The sequence below is a fragment of the Caenorhabditis elegans genome, chromosome X (assembly GCF_000002985.6).
Source record: "Caenorhabditis elegans chromosome X".
NCBI lineage: Eukaryota > Metazoa > Nematoda > Chromadorea > Rhabditida > Rhabditidae > Caenorhabditis > Caenorhabditis elegans.
In genome coordinates this window covers 12,698,039-12,711,508 of record NC_003284.9, presented here as the reverse complement: position 1 = coordinate 12,711,508, position 13,470 = coordinate 12,698,039, and the positions used below count along the sequence as shown (strand labels likewise).

Below are 13,470 nucleotides of genomic sequence, written 5' to 3'. Positions count from 1 at the left end.
CATTTCACTGAAGACCAAAATACTTGCATTCAATTTATAAATTGAGCTAGCACACCACATTTCACGGATGCAGTCTAATGGGTTGTGGTTTTTGGCACTAATGTATAGGAAATCATCCAATTGAAACGAATTTAGGGCTGGAACTGTTAAGTTTTCAATTTGAATACGTTGAACAATTTAATAATGTCAATAAAAAAAATTGGTGGAAATTTGAGTACAGAACACCTAGTGTTCCTAGTGTTTACAGTAACCCTACAGTACTCTCACGTACTAATCATTCTTATTTTCAAACAGCTAATGAATCTTTCTGATGTTAAAAATTACTTCACTGAACATTTTCCACAGAATCAGTTGTTTTTCGAACCATCTCAAATGCTCCGCAAAAAAATGAACTTTTATTCTCAAATCACCTACGCAATTAATATGTACTGGATTTTGCAACGACATGAAAAAAAAATACGAGGGCAATATTGACATTTGAATGAACAATGCTAAACAATAATAGTGGATCAAAAAAGATTTGATCACTGATCCCTCGATGAAATTGGATATGAGAATGGTATGTTTAATTGAATTGAAAAACTTCTAAGCGATCAATGTAAGAAAAACAGTGCCTGGAACGAGGGTTAGCGAACATTTGTTATAGGATCTTTGAAAATACGTTCATTTGGTAGTGCGAAAGGGATTTATACCTTTTTTTTTTCGGCTCTTTATTTTACTTCGGTGATATTATTTTTACAATAAAGTTGATTAAAAAATATTTAGGAGTATGTTTTTTTTTTGAAAGATAAATCAAGGCCGACATTTTAACTAAACCATTGTAAAACTGTTTTCTGTTTTTGAGCACAAAATAATTAGGTTGCCTCGTGCACTTTAACTTAAGAATCACTTCTCTTCGTAACCTTTTTTTCCCACAACTTTTCTTTACCACAAACATTGTCTTATGTTTTTGCAAGATTCACGAGTGCCGAGATGTGTGCGTGTATGGGGGGAAAAAGCTAATTTCACATGCAAACCACGCTGCTCATGACTCATTTGCCACCTCTTTTTAGGTCCTGGAGCCACGAGAAGAAAGGAAAAAGCTCGAGTTTCAAACAGTTGTCAACAAGGAAACTTAACACTTGTAATATGAAAAGTAAGGTGTAAGTTGTAGGGGTTTAGTAGAATATAAGGAAAAAAAATTTTAGGGAAAATGTTATAGTTTCATGTTATCGGAAACCTGTTAGTAAACTTACATATATCAGAAATTAAAAGTTGATTCAAAACTTAAGATTCTAATAGCGACAAGTAGAATTTTTGCTCAATTGAGTCTAATCAAGTCGAATGTATCAACGTCAGACATTAGACTAGCAGTAGAAGTCAAAATGGAAATTTTTGTAAAAAAGATATGTTCAGAACTGTACCTTAAAAAATGCATGTAGCATTCGAGCCGAGGCGTAGACAAGACACGGGACCATGCGCATTTCTTATGCTCATTAGCTTCAGACCTTGCCTCTTTTTTCCTGTTATCCCCTTGTTTTTCAGTTCTAGTAGGGCCCGCGCATCTGCTTCGTGTGCTCTGTGAAAAACAATTTTTTAAACAATTTCCTGTTGCAAAGGAAGCAATGAGCCACTTCAACGTTTTAGTCATCATGATTTTGTTTGCTCGAAATCCAGAGATAAGCTATATTTCAACCCTGGAGTCGTCGGCGTTAGAAATTCAAGGTTTTCGATGATTTTCATTACCAATAATGATCGTGAAAATCTTGTGACTTTTAGTTAGCTTCATTTGCAGAAAACAATGGTAATAAAATTTCACATCAGATTCGGAGCCCGTTGATATTAGGCAACAAACAAAAATTTCATCTAAATGATGTTTGACTTCCCGCAGAGAAGCATCGCTGCGTGATATTGCAATTTCACTGATTTGAAAAACCAAAATGAAAGTGCAAAGTGGCTCATTTCAAATGCGCTGAGAAGGTTAGGACACAAGTGGTAAAATGTGAAAGGAGAAAAAAGGGATCGAAATGTTTTGCTTGAGTTGCTTAGCTAACTTTCTACCAATTACAATTTTAATTTTAACTGCACGTAAATTAAACAAATTTAATTAAGAAATCTTTCATAACAACAAAGATATTGTTAATTTCAACTTATAACATTTAAAATATGTATTAAAAAATGCGCGCACAGGAACCGATTTACTATTTGACAATTGAGTGTTTGATCACTTGAATAAATGCTCTACAATATAAAACCAATAGTTTTCTAATTTCCGGTGCGACTTTATGGATTATTCATGTCACGGAAGTTTGAAACGTGTTCGAACAAATTTTTTTTTCTACAAAAATGTATTATTATTTCTTGAATTTTTTTACATATTGTTCCCGAATTGAAAAAAAAACACTTCGTCCTTGATTTTCTAATGACATTTAAACTAAACCTTTGGGCTTATCTATTGAGCTGAATACGCAATTGGGGTTAGAATGGAATTGAAAAAAACTGAAACAGCTCAAAATGTAATTACTGAATAGATCACATCATGACCTTCTATCCCGCTTGAAACATTATTTTTCTGCTATTTAATTACGGAGTATTATTTCTAAATGAAAAACAAAAAATGGCGAGGGATGTTGAAACTGGCGAAATGTTTTTAAAAACATTTTTGTTAAGAAAACTAACATAATAGATTTTTTAAAGCTGAAATTAAAATTGAAACTCATATTGTAGAATCACTTTTTTTTTTGGATTTTTTTTTAGGAAAGAGCATGACTACATCACCATGACTGTTCAGCGTGTAACAATTAAAATCAAAAATTGGAGTTCATAAACAAGAAAAGAAACTGCAAGAAAACTGAACTAAGCTTTCCTCCACCGGGTGTCAAAAAGTTATGACTCAAGTTGGGAACAGGGGGACTGTCTGAACTTTTCGCAGAACAGTGTATTGCGCGTGGTGAAGCTGAGAAAACTTGCAGAACTCACTATTCTTGCAATCATATTCGAGCTCTCCAAGTCAGTACTGTGTACAGGTGCATCCCATAAAATTAACAATAAAAAAGGATAACTTTTTCAACAGCTAGGGAAAAGTTTTAAACTTCTTTAAGATGGCTATTTTTATTGTCTGTATTCGTAAGCTGATAGTGAGTATATGTATGCATAAAACTTCTCAGTCAGTATTAAGAGGAGGGGCAACGGTTCTGGGTATTTTAAACGATTAGACCCAAAATGTGCTCAAATAAAATATTTCGTATGAAGCTTCTCAAAAATTGAAAAATTTTCCTGGCGGTTCGAAATTTCAAAATCAAATTCTACTTTCAGTGTCGCAGCTTTTTTTTTTAATTTGTATTTTTGGTAACAAGGTGACACAGGTTCACTTTCTCTCAGGGCACATTGACCAAGGGCATCCTCTCCGTCTTGAAAGCCTATTCATTATTCAAGGGGTCGTTTTGGTCGTTTATCTCACTTTATTCCATTGATTAAGGTGCTTTTTGAGCAGGTAGGTAACCAAAAACAAAAAAAATTAGTCTCCTTTCGGTGCCGCTGCAACATTGAAACGTGGCCAAAATTTGAGATTTCAGCAAAGATTAGGCCAAATTTATTGAATTTTTGAAGTTCGAAGAACTTGTTCATTTGAGCATTCTTTGGAATATACCCAGAACCGTTACTTCTCCTTCAATTGAAAGCTGGAAGTTTTCTTTCTGACGCATGTTTCGTGCATGTTTTTAAATGATAAAATTATGCTTAAACACTTTTTGGAATTTCTTCAATCTCCTTTCTTATTTTTTAAATATGAAAAAATCCAACAAATTTTGAAACTGATGTATGAACTTAAATAACATAGTTGAACGTTAATATCACATAAACTTCAATTCAGGGGTGCGTGGCAATTGCCGAAAAAATTCCGATTGCCCCCCCAGCCCTGCTTCAACTGTTCATGTTTTCAGAGACATGTATTTTAATTTTTGATGTTCTAGTATTTTTAATATGCTTTATTTAGCCTTATATCCAGTTATTATTTTTTGCAAAAATTTTAGCATTTTCTTCCACCAAATCCGCAACTACGACTTTATATAAGCTTCACTACACTTTTCAAACGATCATTTATAATCATCAGACACAGATTTGGACACATCACGGATCACAAGTTATTTTGATAAATGCATACTTCAAATGTGATATTTTGATTCAAGTGCACATTTGAATATCCAGCAGACTCAACGAATTTTCAGTGAGTACCTTTACACCTGATTCAATGTCGACGTATGTGAGCAACTGTGTGGTTTGTGGTCGGCTAACTAGTTTATTTAATTACGGGGTAAGAATTAAGTCTCTCTTGAAACATGGTTAATTATTTAAAACTCGAGATTCGTTAATTTGAAAAAATTTTTAAAAAACTAAAATTTAGTGTTATAAATGAGAAGTAACGTTGAATTTTGATAACAAATTGAACTTGTGAAAAAATCTGTTGTGCAGCTGAAATATTGAGCAACTTTCTAAATATTATTATTTTTGTAAACAATATCGCTGTCACAGATTGTTCATATATTTTCAGGCACACTCATGCAGTGCTTGTGGATCGTTTTTGAGAAGAACCCTTGCATCTTCCAAGTTTCTCGATGATTGTAAATATTCGGGAAACTGTTTTGAAAATTTCAAAAGAGCTATTCATTTCGAATGTAAATTTTGCCGGCTACATAAATGTGTTCAGAAAGGAATGCTTGACCTTTCAAGATACACACATCTGGAACGACTGATTTGTGAATTATCGGAATTCGATTCAAAAAGGGAAACATTGTTTTTAACTATGACGGTGTCGAATGGATTCAAAGCTGAAGAGCTTATGTGGCAAAGCTCTGTCAGCTTGGTCAAAAAACCACCACATCTGGTTTTTAACAGCCATGATTGGGGTTTCATGAATCAAGTCACCATAATCGATTTTTTGAAAAAATTGGAGTTCTCCAAGTTCTTATCCTCGCAAGATTTAAGATCATTTCTCAAATGCACTCATTTTACACAAGTCATATTAAAGTCTGCTGTGATATCCTACAACGCGAACCAGAACTATATGTCATTTCCTAACAAGATCGACATTTTTCCGGAAACTGTGACCGAAGGTACATCTATCAGTGTGAATTTACAAAACCGGATTCGTTGCCGGTTGGTCAATAGGCTCATTGAGTTGAAAGTCACTCATGAGGAGATGTTGCTGTTATGTGCCATTGCATTTTCCAATCCAGGTATTTTTTTTTTGTGAAACATTATAAAATCAATACTTAATTTCTAGTAAGCTACTAATTACTCCAATTCAACACTTACTAAGCACGGCATATTGTAAAGTATGCTTTACTGCAACAACACTCTTTGATTTTGAGAGCAAATTTTTAATCTTGATGTTTCATCTTCGTCTTGTAAAAATTATCAAAAATGAGTTGACATAGCCCGGCTCGAAGTCACAGCTGTTATGCTCACACCTCATTTTGGTTGTGATTACTATGTACGTGGTTTGGTATCACAACGATTTTAATATAACGTCTAACTACATGTTAGAGCAAACGAGCAAAATGTATGAGCGAAGCACACTACATACGTAGTTTTTAAGAAGAAAAAGCAAACAAATTGTGTTTTATATTTTAAACAGACAATGTTTTTCAGCAATACCGGAGTTGTCTGAAAATGGACGAACGCTCTTAAACTCCTATCAAAACGTGTATCGCTCCGCACTTTTCCAATACTGCTCCACGGCTTATCAGCGAAACGGACCATCCCGATTTAACGATCTACTTTTCCTTCTTCATGTTGTGACTAAAACGCATGATGATATCAAAAAATATTTCACATTGTTTCAATTTTTCCAACCGACTGAACAGCCCAGCCAAGTTCATCAAGATGTTATTGAATTTATTAACTGATTTCTCAGTATCTGCTCGTTTTTTTGTAATCTCTTAATGAGTCATTTTTCAATACAATATCTGTTTTCACTGATAATTTTTTGAAAAGAAACCAAAAACGAGCAATGTGTAGACAGATTGCAGTTTGGTGAAAGGCACCTGAAATCATAGATCTCGACAATTTTGTTCTGTTCTGATCTCTTGCAAGTACAAGATCAAGAACAATATACCCTAGTATTATGATTTGTGGCAGAAATTTCTTTTTAGTTTGAAAGACAGGTGCATTATTCATATAAAATTTAGGTGTGTACATACTTCATTTCACACAAGATATTATTGAAGCATTATTATTCTAATTTCCGTTCATAGATAGGATTATTTCCCCATGTATGTAATTTATTTCTAGGTTTTGTATCATATTACATGTCGTACCAGGTTGATATATTTTTTCACTTCGAGTTAAAAAAATCATGTGAATGTCTAAGCAAAATTTTTTTTTCGAATTTCAAGCTATATAATTTTACAAAAACGCAAGCTTATTGCAAGCCGTAGCTAGTTGTACATTTCTAAACAGTTTAACAAAATTCCTGCCGTTCCTGCCGTGCCGTGTGCGGTATGATGCATGTGTTCGAATGAAAACTCCATAACTGTAAACTATTTTACAAAATAGCAACATAGTTATCTTACAAAAAATTTTACTTCCTTGAATTTCATTCGATTCCATAAACGTGAAAGCTTGTCTAAATGTGCTTCATATTAATACCGTTCTTTTCAGGCAAATGCCCTCACAATAAACACTACAACTCTCATCTTTGCTTGTCAAATGACAAACTTTGGAGACTGTGTGGTGTGTGGCGTTTCCACCCATTTGTTTAAATATGGGGTAAGTTTGATTATTTAAACCTTTTTTCAATTCATGAAACATTTAAGAAGTACTTATGCAATTCATGTGACTTGTTTTTTCGAAGATCTATGACACCATGGTCATTTTTTGGAGACTGTAAGCATAATTGGGATTGCTATAAAGAATCTAGTAACAGACAGAGGCTTCCAAAATGCAGGCATTGTCGATTCAATAAATGCGTCGACGTCGGATTGTTAACTGTTTCTCGGTATACAAAACTCGCAGATCTTGTCGAATATTTGTCATTATTGGATGCTAACCGAGAGAAAACGTTTCTCAAACTCTCAATTTCAACGGATTTTGACACAAACACATTTCTTGATGAGAATCCTATTCGTTTTATAAAAAAAACATCGGACTTGAACTTTGACTGCGACGAATGGCAAATAATGAACAAACTATCGACTATTGAAATGCTTAAAAATTTGGATTTCCCGAAATATTTATCATCTCAAGATTTGAGATACTTTCTTAAAAAGGGTTATTTTCTCAAAGGAATTCTGACTATGGCAATGCGTTCGTATTTGAACCAGGAAGAATTTATGTCTTTTCCAAACGGAGTAGATTTATTTCCGGACCATGCCCGAGAAGGTCTGCATATCAATATTAGTTTTTTGAACCTAATTCGGTGCCAGTTGGTTGGCAAATTTATTGAATTGAAGATAACACGAGAAGAAATTAGCATGCTCGGTGCTATTGCTGTTTCAAACCCAGGTAATTTCCAAGTGAACAATATGTTCTGATATTATTTTTTATTCGATCTATAATACTTCTCTATAACGTTAAGCCAATTGAAGTACAAAATAGTCAGCTAGAGATAAGAAGGAAAAAAACGGAAAAACCGAAAATACAAGAGTACTTGTTGATACTATTTTGTGAACGCCTAAAGCGACTGAAGTGACATAATAATTTTTGATTCACAGACAAAGCTAATTACAGACCCTTTGTAGATCTTCATTTTCCGCTTTTTCCATTGAACTCCCGCGTAGTTTAATTTTGCAAACACTTTTTACAACTCTAAAAACTTGAACTGAAGAATAAAAAAAGCTAAAACAGCAAAAGCTAATGTTTTTGCAAAACGAACCTGATGAATACAGATTTTTAATAGCAACAATTTCAGCTGTTCCCGATCTATCATCTAATGGGCAAAAACTTTTGAGCTGTTACCAACAACTGTACACATCTTCACTTCTTCAATACTGTTTAGCAAAATATCAGCAAAATGGGCCAGCAAGATTTTGTAACATAATGTCTGTTCTCAACGTTGCCAATCAGACTTACGACAACATAATCAAATATGTTTGCTTGTGTCAATACTATCATTCAGATATGCAACCTAGTAAATTGTACCAATCTGTTTTAAACCAGTTGAACTGATACCATTTCTATTAATAAAACGTGTAAGAGTTTCTGTGAAATTGTATTCAACATGTGTTTGTCTTTCTCGTAGACTGGAATATGTTGACTGGAATATTTTACAACGAATACTATTAAATCTTATTCCAAAAGCTTGCTTTTAACTTTTATTTTCAACAAGACTAAAATGTGTTTGGTCTGTCAGAATATGTTTTTGGAGGGGAACAACAACTGCAACAGTAGACACGGTGTCCTGGCGCCAATTGCCGTTACGTTTTCAAACGCTATTCATTCTAATTCGAAATGTTCGGAAATGATATCAAAAACCAGCAATGAGTAGACAGCTTACACAGTAGTTAGAAAACACCTGACACCAAAGTTCTTTAAAAGTTTGTTCTGATCTTAAAAGATTAGTAAGATCAAGCACATTAACTCTGCTTTTATACTTTTTGCCAGAATATTCGCATTAGTTAATATGGCAGGTGCATTGATGAAATAAGATGTGTTGTGTGCATACATCACTGCACACGAGATATTATCAAATTTTGTTAATTTTAATTTACGTTCTATTTTAAGTTTGATAATTATCTTTTTCTTTTGACATTAATGGCTTCTAGGGTTGGTTACAATTGAAAAAAAACTTTTGATCTTTTCAAGGTTCTTTTGAGAGACCATTAGTTATGTCTGTTCTGTGATAATAATATTGTTATATTAAAAACACATCATCTACACAAAATACACACTACATCACGAGTTTTGGTTAAAATTTCGCAATTCGGAAATATTTGGTTGGCTTCTGCAGTTTTCAATGATTTACTCTTCAATTAAGCATGTCACAAAGCCCAAACGTTATTATGGGAATTTTATTTTAGAATGCTTTGAAACGTTTTTTTTTTGGCTTCAAAATTCTCTGGGAAAAGTGCTCAATGAGCTGACACCCAATTTTCAACTTATAGTATCACAACGACCGGCTATTCATTTTGATTTACCGTATTTCCTCTACTAGTTTTGCGTACAAGACTAATTTTCAATTGGTCTGTAGTGGTGCAAGATTGATAGAGAATGCAAGGTTCTGTCTCTTCTATAATGATATCATGTCTACGCGTGCTTTTCTCTAATTATGATAACAAAAGGAATATTTTGGTATTTAGACTAGGGACTAACCATTTCCAAGCCTTAAGAGAAAAATGTATATCATGAAAATTCAGTCCATTTTTATTTTTATTTTTCAATATGGGGCTATACACAAGTACCTAATTCAGTTTCCTCTAGGTGTCGGTGTTCACAAAAGTGCATTACAATCTTTAACTGCTCTTTAAAAATGATCAAGACAGGAGACTGTGTTGTGTGCGAAAGTAGCACTCATTTGTTTAAACATGGGGTAAGCCTGAGTGTTCGAAAGGTTAATTTATTTTATGTCTGTTTATAGAAGTATTTGTGCAACTCTTGTGACTTGTTTTTTCGAAGGTCAATGGAACCATGGTCCTTTTTTGGAGACTGCAAGCATAGTTGGGATTGCTATAAAGTATCTGGTACTAGAAAAAAATTTCCAAAATGCAGACATTGTCGATTCAATAAATGCGTCGACGTCGGATTGTTAACTGTTTCTCGATATACAAAATTCGCTGATCTGATTAAGTATTTATTTTGTTTGGATGCAAACCGAGAACACACGTTCCTCAATTTCTCGATTTCTTCGGATTTTGACACGAACAATTTTCTTGATGAAAAACCTACTCGTTTTATTAAAAAAACACATGATTTGACCTTTGATTGCCATGGATGGGCAATTATGAATAAGCTATCAGCAATTGAAAAACTTAGAAGTTTAGATTTTCCAAAATATCTATCATCTAAAGATTTGAAATACTTTTTCAAAGGAGCATACTTTCTGGAAGCGATGCTCACGATGGCAATGCGATGCTACTTTTGCAAAGAAGACTTAATGCATTTTCCACATGGAGTTGATTTATTTCCGGTTAGTGTCCAAGAGGCTGGGAAAATCAAACTAAACTTTTTGAACCTTATCCGGTGCCAGTTAGTTGGAAAATTTATTGAATTGAAGATAACACGGGAAGAAATAATCATGATCAGTGCTATTGCTTTTTCAAATCCAGGTAAGACAGTAGATAAAAACGGCAATTACTTCATATTCTCTATTAGTGATGTATGTACCACTAATTTCCAGACCCTTTTTTATGCAGCATTATTAGAAACTGCAGTACTAATTTTCCAACGTCTCGTTTCAATCGACTTGAGCTTTTATTTAGAAAATTTCATCTTTTGAACAAAACATCACTGAGGGCCAGGTTAGGTGATAGTGCAAAGACTCAAACTTCGCTACTCTACTTTTAATAAAAGCGAATGTTTTCGCAAAACATACCAGATGAATACAGATTTACAATAGCTAAAATTTCAGCAGTCCCCGATCTATCATTCACTGGTCAAAACCTTCTGAGCTGTTACCAAAAACTGTACACATCTTCGCTTCTTCAATATTGCTTAACGAAATATCAGCAAAATGGGCCAGCAAGGTTTTGTAACCTTGTGGCTGTTCTCAACGTTGCCACTCAGACTTACGAAAACATTCTTAAATATTTATCTTTGTACCAATACTTTCATCCTGATAAGCAACCTTGTAAATTTTATCAATCTTTTCAACGTCAACTAGACTGATATCATATGGATTATTTTTGAACGAAAATGATGAAATCTTATCCCGAGAGCTAATCTTTTTCCTCTTTTTCCAAGAAGACTAACATATTTTTCGGTCTGGCTGGTTATGCGTCCAGTGAGAACAAACTCTAATTCATGTTTTTTTTTTAATTTTTAATTCAATTCATTCAATAAAATTGTTTTTGTTTTAATAAATGTTCCGTATTGCGAAAAATATTAAATCATTTTAAGTTTCAGAGTTTCTTGGTACATCGTATGATGAGCTCAATAAATTGTGACGTCTGCAACAATCCTATGCGAATTTTCAACTATGGGGTATAATATTTTAATTTATTTGTGAACTTTTGAAAATACATGTAGCCGATGATCAATAAATTGTTGGTTTCAAATGTTTGTTTTGAGATACAAAACTGTTGCGCATAGCTCTTTTTGAAAAATTGGTAGATTCTGTAAAAGTTATATTCAACTCAAAAAGTGGCTAAACTTCAAATAAAATCATTTTGTAAAAGCTTTTCAAATGTATCGCCAACTACGCTAGTACCGAAAAAATTATCGGTTCTAAAAAGAATTTCTAAAACGCAGAATATTTGGCTAATTTGAACACTAAATGAATGTGCAAAAATAAATAAACAATTAAAAATAAACCTGAAGCCTAGATGGTGGTCACCACTGGAAAAAGATTACCTAGACTGTTCTGCACGGGAAAAGATTTTAAAGTACCGTTTTGAAATTATACTGATTTTAATGCAAGTTTGATCCGTTTTCCTCTTTCAGTTTTTTATTTCAGACCAACGCATGTAATGCTTGTGGTACATTTTTTCGAAGAGAATTAAAAAGAACAAGATACATTGATGATTGGCGTCACGACGAACATTGTTTCAAAAATTATCATACTGCTTCAATTTCAAAATGTATGTTTTGCCGATTTCACAAATGTGTGGATGTTGGTATGCTGCAAATTTTCCAGTATTCACAGTTGGAAAAACTCATAAGTTCGCTGACACTATTGGATTCGACTAAAGAATCAACATTTTATTATTCTACTAAAATTGTACCAATCGATTTTCATTTGGATAACCTATTTGAGCAAGAATCACTGAAATATCTGGATAAACCGGCTGGCCTCCACTTTGAATGCTTTGACTGGGGACTAATGAGTCAGATCACAGCCATTGAATACTTGAAAAACTTACACTTTACGAAATTTCTCTCATCGAGAGATCTCAAAAACTTTCTATCGAACTCTAATTTTTCGTTGATTGTTTTAACAACAAATATGGCATCATATATGCGAAAGCAAAGTTTTGTGAGTTTTCCGAATGGAGCCGATGTTTACCCATCTTTTGTTGTGAACGATTCTTTCATTAGCCAGAATCTATTAAACAAAGTTCGATGTGAAGTTATCAATCGTTAAATTGAATTGGACATTTCGTATGAAGAATATATATTGCTCTGCGCGAATGCTGTTTCAAATCCAGGTGAATTTCAGTTTAAAAGGATCATAATCTTGATTCATTTTCAGCTATATCTGGTTTATCAAACACCGGTCGTGATTTAATCGCTTCTTATCAAAAAGTGTACACATCATCACTTCTTGAACTCTGCTTTAAAACTCATAAAAAAAAGGCCTTCACGATTTGTCGCTTTTTATGTGTGTTCAACCTTGTTATGAAAGTACATGAACACACGAAGAAATATCTTACTTTGTTTCAGTACTTTTACCCAAATCAGCCGACAAGCAAAATGATTTTGGAATTGTGATTTTGAAAATAATAAACAATTTGAAGTTTATAGCTTTCTTCATTTAATTTTTTTTTTTGTGATTACCAGATTTTCTTGTATTTCACTAAAAAAAAGTTTTAAATCTCTGAGAGTCTCAAAATAGCTCTGAAGATAGCATTACATTTGAAAAAAACTTGTTGAAATTTGTTGACAAATCTTTTCTAGCTGACACCACGTTTCTCAAAGATTCATTTTCCTTGAAAATGTATTCATTTTCCTTGAAAATGGAAATTTAAACACGAGGTTAGATTGCATGTTAGCTACAACAAAAGTACCCAATTTTTTTAAAATCAACGTGTTTTTTGATGCATTATTAGTATTGTTTTGGCTTTAAAATTAGTTTTTCACAACATACTATAATCATTCGGCGTTTTTAGCATTCGCCTTTTTTAAAATTTTGATTGAATAGGAAATAATCAGGTGCTTTTTGCTTTACCGTTGTGACGAGAAAACCAAATTAAAAAGTTTTCATACGAAATTTATTTCGTAAATATTGTAGATAAAAACTTTTACACGTTATATTTACATTTCTTCGAGGTTCTTGTAGTGGATTGTAGTGTTTAACGTTTCAAATCTGACCAGAAAACTTTTGCTGGTCACGATTTTACACTCTATATCTAGTCTGTTCTGACTAACTCTCGTCGTTAATGAATCACATTTTGGTATAAGCTCTATGATCTCTATAGAGCATGATCTCTCGTCTCCAATATAGGAAGTCACACATAAGCCCAAAATGTTCTCGAGACATCCCCCTTTTCGATATGTCTTCAGACAGCTTAGTATGATTTTATCCCCTTTTCTGCCCATGCAGATTAGGCTTGTATTGATAATTCCGCTTCTTTTGAGCAAAATAATGTTCAAGCGAAAATTTTATTTTCAATCGTAAAA

At 33.3% G+C, this 13,470-nt stretch overlaps 3 protein-coding genes and 1 pseudogene across 5 annotated transcripts in view; all 4 read left to right on the top strand.

Moving 5' to 3' along the window:
- Positions 1-5,885, top strand: part of nhr-27 (Nuclear hormone receptor family member nhr-27) — a gene marked incomplete at both ends in the record, with an annotated part of 102,695 nt that extends 96,810 nt beyond the window's left edge. For both annotated transcript variants that reach the window (NM_001381126.1, NM_001270268.1), the window contains 3 exons: positions 4,206-4,291; positions 4,529-5,213; positions 5,629-5,885. In NM_001381126.1, the coding sequence (NP_001366722.1) occupies positions 4,229-4,291; positions 4,529-5,213; positions 5,629-5,885 (1,005 nt within the window). The remainder of the gene's footprint in view (positions 1-4,205; positions 4,292-4,528; positions 5,214-5,628) is intronic.
- Positions 5,886-6,687: 802 nt separating this feature from the next.
- Positions 6,688-8,145, top strand: nhr-272 (Nuclear Hormone Receptor family; the record flags this gene model as incomplete). The annotated part of the gene is made up of 3 exons (NM_077721.5): positions 6,688-6,747; positions 6,795-7,482; positions 7,889-8,145. The coding sequence occupies 3 exons, from the start codon at positions 6,688-6,690 to the stop codon at positions 8,143-8,145; spliced, it is 1,005 nt and encodes a 334-aa protein (NP_510122.1).
- A 1,300-nt stretch (positions 8,146-9,445) lies between these two features.
- On the top strand, positions 9,446-11,116 carry nhr-214 (Nuclear Hormone Receptor family; the record flags this gene model as incomplete). Its single annotated transcript, NM_077720.5, has 3 exons — positions 9,446-9,505; positions 9,554-10,241; positions 10,544-11,116. 3 exons carry the CDS (start codon positions 9,446-9,448, stop codon positions 10,798-10,800), a joined length of 1,005 nt encoding a protein of 334 aa, NP_510121.3. The 3' UTR covers positions 10,801-11,116.
- nhr-215 lies at positions 11,059-12,561 on the top strand (annotated as a pseudogene). Its single transcript has 4 exons — positions 11,059-11,115; positions 11,588-11,711; positions 11,768-12,278; positions 12,323-12,561. Coding segments are annotated over exons 1-4 (931 nt in total).
- The last annotated feature ends 909 nt before the right edge of the window (positions 12,562-13,470 follow it).